The sequence below is a fragment of the Garra rufa genome, chromosome 1 (genome assembly GCF_049309525.1).
Source record: "Garra rufa chromosome 1, GarRuf1.0, whole genome shotgun sequence".
Classification (NCBI taxonomy): domain Eukaryota; kingdom Metazoa; phylum Chordata; class Actinopteri; order Cypriniformes; family Cyprinidae; genus Garra; species Garra rufa.
The window spans coordinates 93,349,555-93,370,509 of record NC_133361.1 but is presented as its reverse complement, the minus strand read 5'-3'; the positions used below and the strand labels follow the sequence as shown (position 1 = coordinate 93,370,509).

Below are 20,955 nucleotides of genomic sequence, written 5' to 3'. Positions count from 1 at the left end.
TTATAGGGTTTTTCTCTGTGCATAAGCTCTGCGCGTGAGATGTTTATGCTGCTTCTTGCTTGTGTATAATTAATCCCTGAAAACGAATTTAGCGGTTTACGTCAGTTGTCGGTTGGAAAAATAAAATAACCGAAATTAACATTTCTATTTCCAATGCAGTCTAATAAATGTTCGTCAGGAAAACAAAGAAAGAAAACAAAACAACAATACAACTGCACCTGCTTATGAATAGGCTATCTTTTTGCTATGGGTTTGAACCATAATTTCAGGAAAGAGGAATCATTGAACTTTTGTACTGATATTTTTGAACAACGCCCCCTAGAGCTGGCCATGGTGTTTGGCTACAGAATGTTGTTCCTTGCGCCACCTGGTGGATATTATATGAAGCGCAACAACGTTGTAAAAAAATCTAAAAAAGCCGCTGCGGCAGGACGCGTGGCCACGCGTGCCGAATTGCAGGCTGCCGCGTGAAAAAAGACGCATTTTTAATGGCCAGATCTGTATGCTTTGTCCGAGGCACAGTTTCAAAGCCCATCAATTTTCGTTCCAATAATACTCCCAGATCAATGTAAGGTTTTTTATGTTTGGTAGTGTCACGTATCTGGTCTATCCTGTCATTATGAACTCTTGCACCACACATCATGGACTTCATTCCCCATAAGCCACTGCACTAATCACTGCATTCACCTGGCCCTTGTTTCTCACTGCTCTGATTAGTTCTCACAGCTGCACCTCATCACTCTGACTGCATTTAAGCCACTCACACACACAGCCACCTTGCGAAGTCTTATTGTTCCGTATGGTCGTAATTTTAAGCGTTTCTCTCTGTGTTGGATTATTTGTGTATGACTCTGGACTGTGTACCCCGTTGACGATTCCTGCTACCTGCCATTGCGACCATTGCATGTCTATCGAACTGTTTCCCGGATTACCTACGTTGTTCCTGTTTTCTGGTGATTATTCTTGCCTGTCGACACTTCTCAATAAAGCCTTGCAAATGGATCTGCACGTCTCTGACTCCTCCCTGTGACAGAAGACTTCGCCCAGTAAGGATCCAGCGGCTTTATGGTGTCATTCGGTTCCAGCATGAATCCCACGGTGCAGATCATGCTTCTCAAGCAGGGTGAGCAGACTATTGAGGATTATGCCATGGCTTTCATTGATTTGGCAAATCTGTCTTCGATGGATGAGACGTGCCTCATGATTTTTTTCCGTGGAGGACTCTCAGAGCCATTGGCTTCCAACATGCCAAATTTTGAACTTGGCTGGACTCTGCATCACTACATGGATCTGGCTCTTTTGTTGTGTGGCTCTCCGTTTACGGTGGGTGAGGTAGAGCCACAGCACAAGATGGCCGCCAAACCTGAGTCTGCACCTAAGATGGCTACCATCAAATCAGAGTCTCCGCCGCCAGAGCGCCCTCCAGTGACTGCGCCGCCAGAGCGCCCTCCAGTGACTGCGCCGCCAGAGCCTGCTCTTCCAGAGTCTCCGCTGGAGACGCCCAGCCCTCCTGAATCTCCGCTGGGGTCGTCCAGTTCTCCAGAGCCCGCTCCTCAAGAGCGTCGTCCAGAGCCCGCTTCACAAGAGCGTCGTCCAGAGCCCGCTTCACAAGAGCGACGTCCAGAGCCCGCTCCTCAAGACAGCCTTCCAGAGCCTCCGCTGGTTCCGCCCAGCCTTCCAGAGACTCCCCTGGTTCCGCCCAGCCTTCCAGAGACTCCGCTGGTTCCGCCCAGCCTTCCAGAGACTCCGCTGGTTCAGCCCAGCCTTCCAGAGACTCCGCTGGTTCAGCCCAGCCTTCCAGAGACTCCGCTGGTTCAGCCCAGCCTTCCAGAGACTCCGCTGGTTCCGCCCAGCCTTCCAGAGACTCCGCTGGTTCCGCCCAGCCTTCCAGAGACTCCGCTGGTTCCGCCCAGCCTTCCAGAGACTCCGCTGGTTCAGCCCAGCCTTCCAGAGACTCCGCTGGTTCAGCCCAGCCTTCCAGAGACTCCGCTGGTTCAGCCCAGCCTTCCAGAGACTCCGCTGGTTCAGCCCAGCCTTCCAGAGCCTCTGCTGGTTCCGCCCAGCCTTCCAGAGACTCCGCTGGTTCCATCCAGTCATCCTGAGCTCATGCATGGACTGTTCCCACCCACCCTCCCTGCTGCTCCAGTTCCGCCACCTCTGTCTCATTACAGTCCCTCTGCTCACCCACATGCCACCTTCGGTGAAGAGGACTTGCCGTGGGACTGCCAGTCTCCATCGGTGTCCAGACTGAAGGACCCCTCACCATCACCTCCAGTCTCAGAGTCCTGGACTCCACCTCGGCCCTCCGACCCTGCGGCTCCACCCAGGCTCTGTGCTCCCTCGTCTCCGTTGTCGGCCGTCGGCCCACCAGCTCCTCCGGGCTCCATCGTCTCTCCGGCTCCGCCCCGGTCAGTCGTCGCCCCACCTTCGCCTCTGGACTCTACTCCTCCGGCTGCGCCTCGTCACTCCGTCCTGCCGGCTCTGTGGACCTCCTCCCTCCCGTGGGCACAGCCTCGATCCTCTGTCACTCCGGCTCCGCTGCGTACCTCCGGACCTCCATCTCCGCCGGGGTCGCCAGAGCCTTGGGCTCCGCCTTGGCCCTCCGGATCCTCAGTGTCACCTAGGACCATCGACTCTCCGGTTCCGCTTCGGGCTCCACCGGCTCCACCTCCGTCGGTCGGCCCCATGCAGGAGCCAACCATTCCCCCACCATGGCTTCTCCCTCCGTCGGCTCCGCCTCAGTTCGTGGTTCCAGTACCCCTACACGGACCTGGCCCTCCATCCCTCCCCCTGTTCCGCCTCCGCTCCACCACCCTCCAGGTTGTATTAGGTGGTTAGAGCGTCTGGAAGCCGCTCCTTGGGGAGGGGCTCTGTCACGTATCTGGTCTATCCTGTCATTATGAACGCTTGCACCACACATCATGGACTTCATTCCCCATAAGCCACTGCACTAATCACTGCATTCACCTGGCCCTTGTTTCTCACTGCTCTGATTAGTTCTCACAGCTGCACCTCATCACTCTGACTGCATTTAAGCCACTCACACACACAGCCACCTTGCGAAGTCTTATTGTTCCGTATGGTCGTAATTCTAAGCGTTTCTCTCTGTGTTGGATTATTTGTGTATGACTCTGGACTGTGTACCCCGTTGACGATTCCTGCTACCTGCCATTGCGACCATTACCTGTCTATTGAACTGTTCCCCGGATTACCTACGTTGTTCCTGTTTTCTGGTGATTATTCCTGCCTGTCGACACTTCTTAATAAATGCTGCAATTGGATCCGCACGTCTCACTCTGACTCTCCCTGTGACAGGTAGAGTGTCGTGTTGTGTTTTTAATCTAACAATTATTTTACGTTACAGGTGAACCATCGCCGACCCAGTAACAGGCTTATTTGCATTTTTCTGTTTTCTGTGGTGTGCCTTTTCAAATTTACTTAAAGTATTTTCAAATAAAACACGATTAAAAGTAAAACTTTTGTCATCAATGTTGGGTTTGCTGATCATCTTTAAAGGAAATATCTTTTTCCATCTCATGAAAGTGTGTCAGTGTAAGAAGTTTACACTACTTTTAATTGGGGTGTTTTAGGCATGCACAAAGCAACTTATGAGTGACACTTTTTCCCATGTATATAATATGTCCGTATCCACATCATTAATTTTCACTACAAGGTTAATGCTGTGTATCATTTATGTACATGCATGCAAAGTCAACTGTAAGTACAAATAGCACACATGCTATAGTAAGTACACAGCGCAAGGAGATCAGGTAGGTATTGTGACACCACCTTTTGAAGAATTAAAGTGAAAAAATAAGGTGTTTGGGGTTTCAGCATTTAAGTGAAATGACATAAGAAATGGCATGGGAAGAGGTGACTGTCACGGATTGGCCAGGTTCCGCCACATCAATCACGCCACGTTCACCATCACCTGAATTCTAATCAGTCACACCTGCACGTAATCACCAGAGCACCTTCATAAGCACAGCACACACATTGTCCGGGCTCGTTTCCACGAAGCGGACTGTAGCGAAAGCTTCCCAAAGCCAACGCTATCCTTCAGCTGACACGATACCTGCTCTAAGATACTTACCTGTCGCTACTCATCCATCTCTCGTCTCTTCCAGTTGTCTTCCACTTGGACATTGATAGCCGCGAAGCACTTGCGACAAATGAAGGCCTGGTCGAGTGCTGATGGGTTGGAGATTGGAATAAGTGTCCCGTCCACAAGGCCAATTACTCGCGGGACACCTGCAATGGCATGGAAGCCTTGATGTGTCTCCATCACTTCGTGCCTTGTGAAAGGCATACATATGTAATCGGTGGCGTGGCGAAGCAGTACGTTTGTGACTTAGTGAACGCACAGCCACACTGAGGTCTTACTCAGCCAATATCCATCCCCAACCACCTCCGGAAAACTCCCCACGGCATAAAAGCGCCCTTAAAAAAACGCCAGCAGCTGAATTTCGGGTCTGAGGGGGTACCTCCATCGAGTTTGTCCTGACAAATCTGGGCCAACTGGTATCTGGCTATGCGGACAGCGCCATCTTTGATTTAAAACAAGTACTCGCTGTCCCGTCTTTCTTTATTTCTGTCAAATGGTTCGCCAGCAGATGTGCCTCGGGATAGTAATTAAAAAAGCTAATAACCATTAGTGTATGGAAACTTTATTAATGAAAACACTTCCATACACTAGGTGTAGGCTATAACAAAGTATGTATGTAAGTATCCTGAATCCTGAATCCTGAATTCTTTTTATTATCCCCGAGGGGCAATTTGTTCTACAGCAGCCATTGACACAGCCAACACATAAATACAGTAAAAGATACAATAAAAGAAAAGATAAATAAATAACACAATTAACCCCTAGATGTCATCCTGGAAAAGTTACAAATTACAATGCTTAGAGCTGATTCAAGTATTTAACAGCTAATGGTACAAATGATCTTGTGTATCGGTTTGACTTTGCCTTCCTAGAAAAGGCAAACCTTCTCCCTGACGGCAAGAGCCGAAACTCTGCATGGAGAGGGTGATGAGGGTCTGCCAAAATGGCATTCGCCCTCCGGACACATCTAATCTGGTATACCTGGCTCAAATCATTGAAATTAACACCAGTGATCTTCCTACACTGTTTAACAAAGCTTCCCAGCCTATTCTTTGTAATCAAATTAAGATTGCCGAACCAGCAGATAATTGAAAAAGTGAGAATTGACTCAACAAATGATGAATAAAACATTTTCATAAGTGAACTTTCAACATTAAAACTCCTCAGCTTCCTTAAGTAAAACAGTCTTTGACTGACCTTTTTACAGATCCTATCTGTGTTGGCCTCAAAGGTCAGTTTATCATCCAGTATAGTTCCCAAGTACTTATACTGACTGACAGTCTCCACTACAGAGCCATTTATAATGGAACATGGCAAGGCAGGTGGTTTCCTACGGAAGTCAAACCGCATGTCTTTGGTTTTTGCGACACTGAGCTGTAGGAATGACTTCTCACACCATTCTATGAAACTGTCCAAGACTGGACCATGGCCCACTTCATGGTCCTGCAGAAAACTAAGTATCACTGAATCATCGGCATATTTGATTATAGATGATGATTCCAAAGTGCTACGGCAGTTATTTGTATACAATACAAATAACAATGGCGATAAAACGCACCCCTGGGGTGATCCGGTAGAACACACCAGGGCCTCAGACAAGGTGCCATTTACACGGACTCTCTGTGGCCTCCTGGTCAGCCAGCCAACCAACCAACATATGGTACCAACATCTATTGCAGGAATTTCAGAGAGCCTCTGAGCAAGAATGTGGGGCTGCATGCAATTAAAAGCTGATGAAAAAATCAATAAAAGTAGCCAATACATGTGTCTTTGTGCCCTCTAAGTGCCCCATGACACGGTCCAGGAGTGTTGCTGTAGCATCCTCCACCCCTTTACCTGCCTGATATGCAAATTGGAGTGGGTCAATAATATTCTGTGACATAGCAAGCAAGCTCTTCTTCACAATCTTTTCTAGCCCTTTCATGACTAATGATGTAAGTGCAACGGGGCGGTAATCGTTCAGTCCCTTAGGTGATGGAATCTTAGCCACAGGAACAATAATTGATTCTTTCCATAATGCAGGGACATCCATTTGTGCTAAGGAAAGCTTGAAAATATAAGAAAAAACATCACATAAAAATAGACCACAATTTTTGAGCAGGCGACCACAAACGCCGTCAGGCCCGGGACTTTTCCTCGGGTCAGTTCCCTCCAAAATTCTCCAGACATCCATTTCATTAATCTGAATTTTACTGCCCTCAGGAGCCTCCCGAAATTTAGACAGATCCTCAGAGAAATCATGACAATCAAATCTCACATAGAATTGGTTCAACTCCTCAGCCAGGGCAGTATCAGACTTATCAGGGTGAAACACCCCCTTTTTTTGTCTGAGGACACTTTTAAGGGATTTACTAACCCAGGGTTTGTTATTTGGATATATCTTAATTGTCTTCTTGGGAATAATAATATCTTGCATATGTAATACATAACTTGTCACAGTATCAAGCAATTCATCTAAGTCATCACAAGCATATTTAAAAACATCCCAATCAGTGCAATAGAAACAACCATTTAGTTCTTGAATGGCACTCTCTGTCCAAAGAGCAACCTCTTTGTATTCAATCTTCCCTCTCTTAAGGGCTGGCTGATAGACAGGGGCTAGAAGAACACAATTATGGTCAGAGGATCCTAATGGTGCCATTGCATATTATTTATACGCCCCTTTTATAGTGCCATAACACAAGTCCAGCACTTTGCCATGTCTAGTTGGACAATTTACATATTGGTAAAAATGACCGAGGGGCTTTTTAAGACAGCAAGAGTTAAAATCCCCCAAAATAAAATGTGGAGCATCAGGAGAAATACTCTGCAAACGGTGCACAAGTTGGACAATGGTGGATGTAGCATCTGCCAGATTGGCTTTAGGATGGATGTACACCACCGTCAGAAATACTTGCGGAATTTCACGTGGCAAGTAGAATGGGCGCAGTGAAATAGATAAGAGTTCAACATTGGGAGTACAGATCGATTCTCTCACTATAACTGTCTTACACCAGCGTTGATTGACATACAGGGCCACGCCCCCTCCCAGTGTCTTACCGGTCAGCTGCTCATCACGATCGAGTCGGATAGGTTGACCAAAGCCATCGATTTCATAGTCGTGGCTCGGGTACTGATCTTTCAACCAGGTTTCAGTCAAAGCAATCACACACGCATTTTTATATTCAGGAATACTCTTAACATGTGCCTGCAGCTCGTCGATCTTATTCCTCAGTGACTGCACGTTTCCTAAGATAATAGAAGGCAGTGGCAGGCGACGAAGCCCTCGCCTGCGTAACCTCTGTCGCACGCCTCCTCTTCGGCCCCGCTTCCGCACAGCGGACTGCTGCCGGCTGTCTCCGGTCTGGTGTCTGGATGGCAAGTTTAACCACACTTGCCCTCCTCCTTCCCGTCCGCGCTTCCTCGCTCGCACCGCTGTCAGCACATCCAAGTTAGCGGCTCCGTGCATACAGATCTCCGGCGGAATGCAGCTAGGTTTCGGTAAAATCCCGACAGCTTTTTTGCCGCTCTCTATGAGGAAGTCCCGGCTGTATTGGAGCCTACCCGGCTGGTTGTTTGCTCCGTAACACTGGACATTTGTTTGGAAGTTCAAGATGGTACCAAAAGTGACAATGTTCATAAGCAAAGCATTCATAAGTTCCATGATGATTTCACGTAATTAAAAAGTGTCAAAAAAGGTTAAAACACCATGCGCACGACGATAAAAAAAAGACATAGAAATAGACAAATACACGCAAACCCAACCACTGCTGTTCGTCGCCGCAAGGCAGCGCCGGAGAAGTATTAATACTATTAATAAGTATTTTATGTGTAAAATTTTAAAGTAAAGTAAAAATGCACATTTAATACTAAATAAGATTTTATATTAAATGTTCATATAAAATTTTCTATGTGTAATTAAACTGCGATGTAAAAAAAGCTTTTTGCATAGTAGTGGCCACTAGCGGTATGAACTGTCAGCAGCGATAAGGTATAGCTAAGAGTGCTCCAGACCAACCTCACGAACGTATGACTTACAGAAGGTATACTTGACTAAGAAGGTTTCGGAAAACACATATTAACATAAGATACTCTTAAGGTACAACTTAAGAACGACGTAGCGTTAAGGTGGTTTCGCAGAACGCAGCCCAGGAGGGAGGTGGAACGGAGGCGGACCAGGGAGAGGGATGGCGGGCCAGGCCCATGTAGTGGAAGAGGGCTTGGATCCAGAGTTAGATCATGGAACCAGGGCAGGGAAGGCTGGGGCGGAGCCGGCCAAACTACAGCCCCAGCAGACGACCAGGGCGGAACCGGAGGGAAAGACCAACGAGACTCCAAACAAATAGCCACACCGGCGGGTGACCAGGGCGGAGCCAGGAGCTTGGCAGGCCTGCAAAGGAGGAGCTGACAAAACAGACAAAACAGATAAATCCCCTAGCTGCTCAGATAGGACTGCAAAGAAGAGAACAGAACAGAACAGGCAGGCAGCTCAGCAACGTTCTCTTTGACCATAACAGAGAAGACTGAAAGCTCAGGAGTGGGCACCACCGCCCAGAGAAGAGCTGAAGCAGATGGCAAATTGCAGACGGAAAATTGACCCAATGTGGCCACCGAATAAAGTGAATGTTGTTAAAGCCACAAAAAATAAGGACCATCCTGAGTTAGGATGGACTCCACACAAAACTCATACAGGCTTGGAACAAGTGGAGGTGAGGAAATGATGACAGAATTTACATTTTTGGTTGAACAATCCCTTTAGTGGATAATTGCCATTTTATTTCAACAATGAACAAATTAAATGTTAATTCACAGATAAGCATGTTGGCAATGAAAGTGGGGTGGACACCAGAGATGGAGTTTGGAGAATAATGACAGCAACGATAACAAACTCGATGGCCAAGAATATTTATGTGTAGCGTAAAAGGGAAGATCAGCTTTAAAAGCTTGCAGTTACGGAACAATGTTCTTGGTAAGTCTGTAGTGAGTAGGGATGGATATCGTTAAGGTTTTAATGGTATTACTACTTCTATCTATACCACTTATCGATTCGGTACTGTTATCGGTACTTTGTTGTGTTTTTTAATTATAAAAACTAAACAAATTGAGAACAGAAAAAACAACACTTTATTTTTTAAATGTAAAATAATTATCCATAGCTTAGCAAAGACCAATGTTTAAGCAAATATCTATTACACAAACAAAACCAATGACTGTAAACAAATAAATACACAATTTTCTTGTAAAGGAATATACAATGATTTAAAGGAACATATTTGGAGCATGCAGGTAGGCTGCAAAAGAACTAGCAGCTTTTAACCATTCTTCTGGAGAAAAATCAACATATTGGCCTTTTCTGGCAGAAGTCGGGACCTCTCTTGGCTTATTGTGCTCCCTGCAGTTGAAAATACCCTCTCACTAGGGGTGGAGGAGGCTTGTGCACAGAGGTAACTTGTTGCAATGGTTGTGAGGAGCTGCAGTTCATCTCTCTTCTCCCACCACCACATCACTGGATCTTCAGCCATTGGAATGGAAGGCAAGCTTTTGTAGCGTTCAACCTCTAAGTCAACCTGATCACTTAGGGTGAGGGACAGGTTTTCCTTTTGGATCCTCAACCTCAACTCCCTGTCCTCTGAGAATAGCTTCTCTAAGGCACTCCTTTTTATGTGCAATGGAACAATGGTCTCCTCCATTTTCTCATCTTCTCCTTCTGATTCCTCCTTTTCCTCTGTGTTTGTCATCTCATCTGACAGCCATGTTGTTGGTCTCACATTGGACTCAATAGCTTTCCTCCTCAGCCTGTCCCAAGTTTCATCACTTGCTGACCTCCCTTTGAATCTGGGGTCCATTGCTGTGGCCTCATGCAGGAAGGCTTGGATGTAATCATTCTGATAGCGCTGGGAGATGTTCTCCCACACCTTCTCTTTGATTGATGCTACAAACATTGTATCTTCATCCTTCATAGTCAAATGCTCTTCTAGTTTTTGAAGGATGGGTATGATCTGTCCACAGGTGGCATTTTTCTCACATGACACACACAGTGTGGATGTATAGAGGACTCTTATGAGCTGGACAAACTCCTCAGCCTTATGGAAGTCCTCATCCTTCAGACGATCTAGGTTGTCCTTGGTGATTGCTTTTCGAAGGCGTGGGTCCAAGGCTGCTGCTTGTATTGCTGGAAACTGCTCCATGAATCTCTCTATCATTAGATAGAGTGAGTTCCATCTGGTCTTGACATCAAGGATGAGCGAGTGTTGTGGAAGGCCTGAAACAACAACAACAGACAACATACATTTAATAACCAAATCCTTGATTATTGACTGAAATTGTTAAATGTGTAAATTTCAAAAGCAACATTTGTATAATATATCAAACTGACTTACCAAGGAGCTGCTGCTTTTCCATCAACACTGTTTTGGAAAGGGAGGACCTATTGAACCACACGACCACTGCTCTGATTCGGGCTGCCCATTTATCAATGCTAGCAATTTTGTATATATTCTGTGCTCCTAAATTCAACGTATGTGCAAAACATCCTATTTTTAGGATCTGTAGCTTCTTGATAGCAACATCCATATTACCAACATTATCGACAGTCACAGCTACAATCTTGCTTGGCTCTATCTCAAACTCTTTTAAAATATCAGAGATCTCCTCTGCCACTTCTTCACCAGTTTGAGATTGGTACACTGCCCTGGTGTGGAGGACCTTCTGTTTTACACTGCCCTGGCTTGTGTAGTGCACTGTAACAGTAAGATAGTGGTCCTGACAAAAGCTGGTCCACCCATCTGATGTGATGGCCAGCTTTGACACATCCTTCAGCTCACTGATCACATTAGCCTTTTCAACATCATACCAGGAGGGAATTAATAGCCGCTTTTCCACTGTCGGGCCAGTGCTAAGAGCGTGCCGGGCGGGGCCAATGGCCTCGAGTCGCAAGCACCAAGACCAAAAGTAAGCTGTGTTTCCACTATCGAGCCAGTAGCCTCGCTGCGCAAACCTAAAGCCCGCCCTTTACACACCTCTTTGAATCAAACGTCACGAAACCTCTCCCCTTTCAGCGGGGAGATTGAAAGTAAGTCACCGTAGTGTGATTATCGAAGGAGGAGAGCCGAAGCGGCTGTTTGCTCCTTTCGGTGTTTTCTTGGTGGAAGATGAGGCAGGGAAAACCAGACGCAAAGACGGAGGCTCAGCAGCGTTTAAGGCGAAAGCTTATATTAGCTGCAAGGCGAAAAAGAACAATAAAGCGACATGGAAGCCGGATACAGCGAATGCAGAAACGTCTAATGTTGGTGATGTCTGTTCTGATGCAAGAAGTGCTCTGCAACAGTTGTTTATGCAGCAGCAATATTTGTAATATATTACATTAATAAATCACTTGAAAAGAAGCTTTGTTTTTATGACCGACACACAAGTCTTTCGTCTAACTTTGTATTACATTGAACTAAATGTTGCATATTATCTACACACTACTGCAAAAAATAACTACACAGTTGTACTTCTAGTATAATTTTGTATGCTTTTATTTAGGTACAGATACAATTGCAGTGTATGTTAACAATTTATCAAGGTGTGTTGGTGAGTTTCTGTGGGGGTTTTTGGACGATGTAAATAAACGTATACATCAGATCTTATTTGCATTTTTCCAAATTTAAATACGAGTAGATACTAATCAGACAGGCATTTAAATGTTTTCATCACAAATCTGTAACAACAGTTAATAGTGTAACGATTACTGAATAGGACCTGGTTTACACAGGACACAAAAGGTGCCCCATCAGATAACCATTTAAGTAATGTGCCCATCAAAACGGCATTTCCATATAATATCTGCCTAATGTAAGTGTCTTCTCTGGGCACCGCTTTGTCCATTGTGCGTTTTTATGGCTTTGTACTGCGCCGTGCGCCCGCAATTTCTTCAACTTGTCTCCAACTTGCATTGTGGTGCGCTGGATATTGCGAGTCCAGCAACAATGTATTTTATCACGTCTGTATTTGTTTCTGCAGACGCCGTCAAACTGGCGTTGTATATTGTCATCGGCCCAAATACATAGAAGAGCCCTGTATTAGTAATACAGCGAAATGCGCATACCGCAGACACACTCCGCCTTTCACTTTGACCACGCCTCAAGCCCCGGCTGGCCCGCTTTGGCCCAAGGTTTTCGTCGGGCCGAAAAATCCGGGCCATTGGCCCTGAGGAAGCACCGACGAGGCACGATCAGGCCCCGGAAGTGACAGTGGAAACGCGACTGGCTCTGGCACGCACTAGCACGCCCGCTTTTGGCCCGACAGTGGAAACACGGCTCATGTGTCACTGAGATGACTCCTGGAGGGAGGGGTATATTTGGGGTTAAGTGTCTTGCACATCTCCCGACAGTAAAAAATATAAACAAATAAATAATCATTCTTTCATTTGTTTGATTTATCATTTTTATTGAACTATTGTGGTGCTGTTTTTTTTTTTGTGGAGTGATGGGACTAATATACAGCCCTTTTATAATTCTACTATATCCTACTATATGCAACTGTGTATATGTATATACTGACAAACTGTTACCTAAAAAAGTTGGACTCCACTGTCGCAAAGGGATGTAGGCCTTTCACTATGAACTTGGTCAAGGCTACACTCATTTTACTCTCTCCTCAGGCATCTTTACACTAGCTGCCAGTGTGAAGGGGCTTTGGGTTTGTGTTTTGCTTGGACCAGATGCAGGAAGAGTGGGTTTGTTCACTTAAATTGCAGCTTTAAAAAATAAAATAAATAATAAGTAGCAAAATGCAGCTAAACAATCATCTGTGGCTAACGTTTATGTTTTATCATGAACACATTCACATAAATTACTGTGTTTGGGATTGAAAGTAATACAGGTTTGGAACTTATTGCAATGTATGTTAAATTGAATGTATTTAATCACTACAAATAAATTTTTAGGTAAGCTCTGCTTTATAAGTTCTTAGCATAGTTTATTATTATTTGTCTATTTGTAAAAGCAGTTCTATAAAGGCATTTTAATGTTTAGTATTTATTTAGGCTACTGCATTAAAAATACTCTAAATATTTAGCACATATGTAGGCTATATGTTACTAAATGTGTGTTTATTGAATTATTAACATTATAATACTGATTTAGAGAGACTTTATGTGATGTTTATGTCGTTATTTTAACACAGCATGCATACCTGAGGAGGCAGATGATGAAGTAGAAGCCAGGCATTCGAAAACTTTGCATTTGTCTATCTGCACATAATGCACTTTGGCTAGATGCTTTGATAAATTGCTTGTGTTTCCGCCTTTACAAGCAAAAATCTTGTTGCACTTGTTGCAACGAGCATTGTCCGTGCTCACACGGGTGAAGTGTAACCACACTTTGGATCTTTTTGCTCTTTCCACCATAACTGCATCACTCCATAAGCGCGTGCTCTCTTGTGTTGTGAGCGGGCTCTGTGTACTGCGTAACAGACTGCATTTCGTGCGTGAGATTGCAAATAACGGCAGTGCAGGAGAATAACGAATATTATCGCAAATTACAAAAGGCTGTTCAGGGTTTTTTTTTTATTTCTCCAGTACCGACAGCTTCTGTTAACGTCAGAGCTTGTCTATACTTCGGTCTTCGGTCCATCCCTAGGTATGTGACAATATACATGTAAAGTCTGTCAAAATTTGTTCAAAAGCATTGTATATGACCATGAATAACCCTGAAACAGGACAAAGCTGGACAGAAATACCTATTCTCACACTATGGCTTCCTGACGGACGTCGATGTTCTTCAGAAGCTACAGGAGGCAATTAGTCGACGAGGAAAGACCATACTGGATTACTGTGCAACAGTGGACAACCCCAAGATCAGTGATGTTCTGGCCTGCTATGATCCAGACTCTGACAAGGCTGCCTGCATCCTTCTGCTCCTAATGTTGTACTTCAAAGAGCCGAAAGAGAGTTTGGTGCTTGAAGTTGATGTAAGATTTTTTTATTCAAATATTTAAAATGCAAAATGAGTGATTGCATTATCAACATTTACCTTGCATGAATTACTACCTGACCAATAAACAATACTTATCCTTTATCCTAAATCCATGCTATTTACTATGTTACAGTCATGTGCCACTGCTGTGGGCGTCAATACTGCAGAACTCCCCAGCACCCCCTGCTTGATCATTCAAAGTAATGTTACTTTGATCTAGTATCGACATTTCTAGCTCATTATTTTGTTTTCATTCTAGAAATCTATATGACCACAATAAATAATTATAATAAGAATTACATTCGTATAGCCCTTTGTATCTTGAGCAGATCACAAAGTGCTCATAACACATAATGTTGTATCTGTTCATTTCAGGTGAAATGATGAAGCCCTCTGGATGGCTTTTATCCATCGAGGGACATGTCGTGATGGGCCCACCCCCTTTCTTTTTTACACAGAGTAGCTGCTTTCTTCAGCAGCTATTACGTCTTCAACGTTGAGTATCCTGCCGCTGGATTGCTGACCCTGGAGTTCATTCAAAGGTATTTTATAAAGATAACATTTAATCTTGTAATTCACATATTAGTACAGGCATCCAACTCAATGATTGTCTTGAGGTTTAAAATGCTGACAAACAAGGTACCTGAGGTTAGCCTGGTGAGACCATCCTGATCTCGCAAACTCATTCAATTTCACTCTGCAGATCAGTCTGGGTTTCTACATTTTATGCTGACAAATACCTGCCGGTCCAATCACAGCTATTTATTTTGTTTTGGGGCAGGCTATGTGATGATGATTTTGAAACGTCTATTGCAAAATGCGAACGAATTGAATAAAGTAGATGAAATTTTCTTTAAAAGCAGAACAAAAATTCTCTCAGGCCCTTAATTGAAAAGGATGTTTGTCATACTTTCAACAGGGTTTGGTTTTAATTTATCAACTGGCCAATTGAGTGAAGACGCATTTCAGTGGCGGTGTACGTTGATATGGCCTCTCATAGTAGAAAATCAACCACTTTGCCTCAGGCAAACCTAACCTGAGGCACCTTGGCTAAAAATAGCTAAAAAAAAGTATGGTGAGAGTAAGATCTAACAAGTTTGGATTGTAAATCTATTAGGGTTTGATGTGGGGGGGAAAAGCACAGCAAAAAGCACACCTTGATAAATTCTTTCTGCAATACATACTGTAAGTCTATTTAAAACTGAAACTATCTTTGCTTATTAACAGGTGCTTCCTGGGCATCAATCCTGAAAGAGGCCAAGAGACCAAGAAGCGGACAACAATGAACCCTCATGTGAGCACCCTTTTGCGGAAACTTATTTACTTTGAGTGGGCATCATAGTATTTTTTGTATTTTTTTTTTTTTGCAGCAGTAGTTGTCAGGCTCAGTTTTGAGTAGCCTTGTTCTTTTTGTTATTTTTCAAGACAACTTTGCACTACAAGATTTTTACACAATGCTGTTGCGTGTGGACTCATTATAATGTTTGAGTCTGAGAGGAGCGCCTGACCCCTTTATGACATTCCTTCATCGGTGTCTCCCTTGCTCTCTTATCTTGCCATGAAGGCCTCATTCCCATATTGTCCATTACTGTTATTGTGACACAGCTAGCTGAATAGTTGTGAGACAGGTAGTTGAATTGCAAGTTTGCACAATTTCTCTGTATTTTTTGCAATTTAAGCATGTGTACTGTAATGTACCTGTACATTGAAAAATATTTATTTTTCGATCCTCTTCTCCACTTTGACAAGCATATAAATACAGTTGTAAAGAGTAGTTTTTTCATCTCAGATCACTGGCTAAGGTGAAACACTTTTTATCCAGTAAAGACCTTGAAATTGTAATTCATGCGTTAATTTCTTCTCGTCTGGATTACTGTAACTCTCTGTATGTTGGCCTACCTCAATCTACACTCTCTCGGTTACAGATGGTTTAGAATGCGGCAGCCAGATTCTTAACAGGAACTAAGAAAAGGGATCACATCACCCCTGTCCTTGCCTCATTGCACTGGCTCCCTATAAAATTTTGAGTTGATTTTATGATTCTTCTTTTTGCTTATAAGGCACTGCATAATTCTGCCCCAGAATATATCTGCAAACTAATCACACCCTATGTAGCTTCCAGTTACTATTATCCGTTCCTCGTTCACGTTGTAAAACAAAGGGTGATCGGGCTTTTTCAGTAGTTGCCCCAAAACTCTGGAACAGTTTACCATTGCACATCAGAGCTTCTGCATCGTTGGATGTTTTTAAATCGAGCTTAAAGACATATTTTTACTCACTGGCATTTGGGTGATGTTGTGCATGTATCATGAATAATGAATTAATTAATTTGTGTTAAAATTGTTGTGTTATGAATTTACATTTTAATTGTTCTTATGTGTTTTATCTCTTGCTGTTTATCTTTGTTGTAAAGCACTTTGGATCAACTACGGTTGTGTTAAACTTGTGCTCTATAAATAAAATTTGACTTGACTTGACTTGACTTAATAAATATGCTATTGGGCTAACATTGACTTTACCTCAGAGTTGTTTGTTGGGTGGAGGGGGTTAATTGTACAATGATTGTAAATTCACAGTAAACGGAAGCTTCATCTGCATTACTTTTACAGTAAGTTACTGGACAATTTTAGCATGACTTCCACAGTGTACATTGTAAATTCACAGTAAATTGTCAACTTGTACATTACTTTCACAGTGCACACTGTAAAAGTACAGGGCCTTGTTGTAATGATGTATGTTGATTGTATGACAGTAATTGCTTTGTCATTGAAGCTGTGAAGTTACAGTATACAGTTGTGCTTTTACAACAATGCATTGAAATATCACAGATATAAAATTACAGTAAATGTAAACTATGCTCACATGGACAGCAGTAATCTAATTACTGATCTTATTCTGAATAGGACAACATACTGATTTAAGGCATTTACATCAGCTGCTTTTAGAATACACATTTAATTTTCCTGTTTTTACGATATAAACCTTGGATCAAATAGTGGCACTTCAGCACGTTCACGGCCATGCCGTCCGAGGTTCTCTCCAGACTTTTACATATAAACATACAGGGCTGCGTTTCCCAAAAGCATCGTAAGCTTAAGTTGATCGTAGCTCCATTGGTTTCAATGGGTCTAGGATGTACTTAAGCTTACGATGCTTTTGGGAAACACAGCCCAGCTTGTTTTTATGGTATCATATGCAGTTTGGATACTTCATTTTAGTTTTATGAAAGCTTCAAGTGCAGTTGTCATGCTGTGCATGCATTTGTGTCTAGTCACAAAATGTGACAAAAACTCCCACACAACATTAGCACAATTAAGTTGTGTACATGTCTATAATGCACTTCAACAAAGCAACTAAAATAAAAATATATGTAAACAAATTAAAATTAGACGTGGAGTATGACTTTAACTGGTTTAAGGTACTCAAAACTCAGTTTACATGGTTCTTAATCAGAGTATTGTTTTAATCAGGTTAAGCCACTTCAATAAGAAGAGATCAATTGGAAATAAAGAACAATATTTAAGTTTAAGTTTGTTTATACTATGGGTTGTGAGAGGGATTATCAGCAAACAAGAGGGTTATTTAGCCAAAGGTGATATAATTGTCCTTCAAATTGCCCACCCAAACCATCCAGCTTAAAGGGTTAGTTATCCCCAAAATAAAATTCCTGTCATTAATTACTAACCCTTATGACCCGTAAGACCATAGTTCATCTTTGGAACACAGATTTAGATATTTTTGATGAAATCTGAGAGCTTTCTGACCCTCCACAGACAACAATGCAACTGAAATGTTCCCACTTCACATTGCACATTTGGTCAAACGGAATTTACCCCTCAACAGACAGTAAAAGATAAGACAGACATACTGTACAAAATGTACATGTATTTTCTTATTTACCAAGGTGCATTTACACATTCAGCAACAATGAAGTTGCTACAGTTATAAATTAAAGCCACTGTTTGTAGGGAATGCAGATGATTACTGCGTGGTGTGCTCCTTGCTTGAAAAATATGCAGATCAGAGCATGATTGAAATGATAAAATATAACATAAAAATGTTTCTATTTACAGTTTTTCTAATAGATAAACACATTTCTCAAAACTCAGGTGTCTTCAAAACAGTTAACACAGCGAACTGAACACTTTGTGATTGTACGTTTTCACTCATTTCATACAAATTACAAATCATGCACATCATTTTCTCAAAACAGTGTACACAAAACTCAAATATTTTTTACAATAGTTTGTACAACCAACCAGTATTTTAAAATGTTACATTTTTACACAAATCACAAACATTTATGTACCATTGCCCAAACACAACAAACAAAATTCTGTAATTTGTCATTCGATCAAATGAACATTGGTATATTTTTGATTGAGCCTAAACTAATAACTATTGGAATACTTATACAGACAACACAGGAAATGCAGTTTTCCTTATATTATTATATTATATTATTCAGTTTTATATGTATTATGCTGCTGTCTGCAATCAACTCACAGGAGAAAAGTGTCAAATTGATTTAGAAAACCTGTAGCATACATATATATGCACAAACTCTTTGTGGAATTTTATGCATCTAATGCTTCTTTTTATTATATGTAATTTTATTTTATTTATTTTTTTGTCTTGTAGGTGCAGTGTGATTTGTGTGGTAGGTGTGACCAATATAAAAAACATAGCTGCAATACATACACATGCAAAAAGTGTGAGAGTGCCCAAAAGGCCAGTGTGAAGTGTGTGTAACACATATAATTTTATGACAGAAAATTATGTCATTAGAATGTTATATGTTCATGGAAATTATTAAAAATGATTGTTCAAATATCAAAACGTGCTACCCCTGATATGTTAATGATCCTATGACAGAATACACTGCTCCTGACATCTTAAAGATATTACAGAACATATCAACATGCTCCTCATATTTATACAGTGCATATTCAAGGAGTAATGGTGTAAAACAAGGTGAGTTTGCACTGGGAGCTTTATTTGATGGTGTGCACGTACCTCTGCGTGAGCGGTGAGTGGGAAGGGGGGAGACGGGGTGGTATTCCCATCGCAGAGATCACGGACCGAGGGCACCAAGATCGGACCGAAAGGGCACTTTAGCTCGAACTCCCCCAATATGTGCTACGGTAGCATTTTTTGACATTACATCACCAGTAAATACTAAACTGCAACAAATATATTGTCCTGTCCTCATTTACCCCTAAAGCAAAAGAAAAATAAGCTTCCTGACAGTGTTTTAATGATTTTTCAAAAGAGGAATAAATACACAAAAAATATAACAAGACACTGATTACAGTAGTCCAAATAGTGATAGATCAAATTTGCCATCACACCCTCTTTGTAACAGTTACACAGCAGCATTAACTAGTTTAATGTGAATTTAATGGTAAGGTACAAATATTTTAGTGTTTTAAATGTGCATAAATTTTTTTAAATATTCCCAGATTTATGATGTTAATAACTTTAGACAAGCATCATTATTTCTTGAGTACAAAATTATATTCTATATACAACATTTCTATGATGTGTTTGTGATTCTAGAGAGCAGTGCACCAATGGACTTTTATTTTGGTCTGATGATGTGACGTCATAAAGCTGCGCGCGCTCATCTGTTGTGATTTACCTGAAGAAAGGTTTGTGGTTTTATAGTTTTTAAATCAATGCAAACTATTACATCAATTAAAGAATTTGCAAGCTGTGTAAAATAAATGCATCATTATTAAATATAACGTTGTAATGCTTTATTTAGTGTTACTTGAAGATTAGCCTTACGTAACATATAATGTGCGTCTCATTTCGCTCTCTCTATATCATGAATCAATCGCGTGATGATAAGAAGTGATGAGGGAAACGGAGAATCCGATTCATTTGAATCAAATCATTTGTGAAATGATTCAGTGATTCGATTCAGCGGCAAACAACAACAAACACAAACGAGTGAATCACAACCTAGAATGATTTCATTAAAGTGTAATATATTAGATATGATAAACAAATAATTGAATACCAGTAATTAATTAAAAATAGCCTGCCTAAATATGAACCTTCTGGGTAATTTGTATGTTTTATAAATTTTATATAGAAGTCCGTTAACTGTCTGACTCTTACTAGTGCACTGACTACTGAACTAGGAGCTGATTGAGACGCACACAGAGATTTAGTTTGCATTGATTTTTCTTTCTATTAATTATTCTCACCTTAAACAGGACAAAGTTTTTAAACGCACAGAAAAAACTCCTGGAGAATCAACAGAGATCCATGTCACACATTATTAGGAAGATGGCATTTATTAAAGAGAAGAGTGAAGACATGAAGAAGCCTCATTGAAACATGAAGATACTGAGGAACAAACAAAGATGGTGTTTATTAAAGAGGAGAGTGAAGACATGAGGATTGAAGAAGTATTTGGAGTCAAACAAGAAGATGCTGAGGAACAAACAGGTTGGTTTTTATTCTTAAAGCTGAACTCATTGCAAAATGAATATAAAGAATATTTATTAATAATGTCACACAGGTGTAGAAATGTTTTAAGTGCTTCTGAGAAAATCCTGCTTTCACACTGGCCATTTGTTATCATGACATCAGGCATTTAAATTGTAGCGTTAATCTGGAATAACACTCATAAAAGACTATACAAATGTAGCAAACATTTTCATACAGTTCTTTGCATGCAATTCTTCTAAGATCATTTCATTTACCTTTTTTTGTAGACCAAGACAATGTAGGATATACAGAAAAACAGTACAACATTAAAGAAAACAGTGCTGTAAATATAAAGCAAGTCTGACAATAAAACAAAGACAAAAAATAAGCCAAAACAAAAACATTAACATTTAAGTTAAATTCTGATGTAAATATGTGAGGTTTAAGATACACCTTTTTTATAAAGTTAAA

The 20,955-nt window shown here is 41.7% G+C and overlaps 1 protein-coding gene across 1 annotated transcript in view; it reads left to right on the top strand.

The window, feature by feature from the left end:
* The first annotated feature begins 20,417 nt into the window (after positions 1-20,417).
* The window catches only part of LOC141322290 (uncharacterized), a 175,925-nt gene continuing 175,387 nt past the window's right edge, over positions 20,418-20,955 (top strand). Inside the window, exon 1 of the mRNA XM_073833420.1 lies at positions 20,418-20,502. Within this exon, the coding sequence (XP_073689521.1) occupies positions 20,418-20,502 (85 nt within the window). The remainder of the gene's footprint in view (positions 20,503-20,955) is intronic.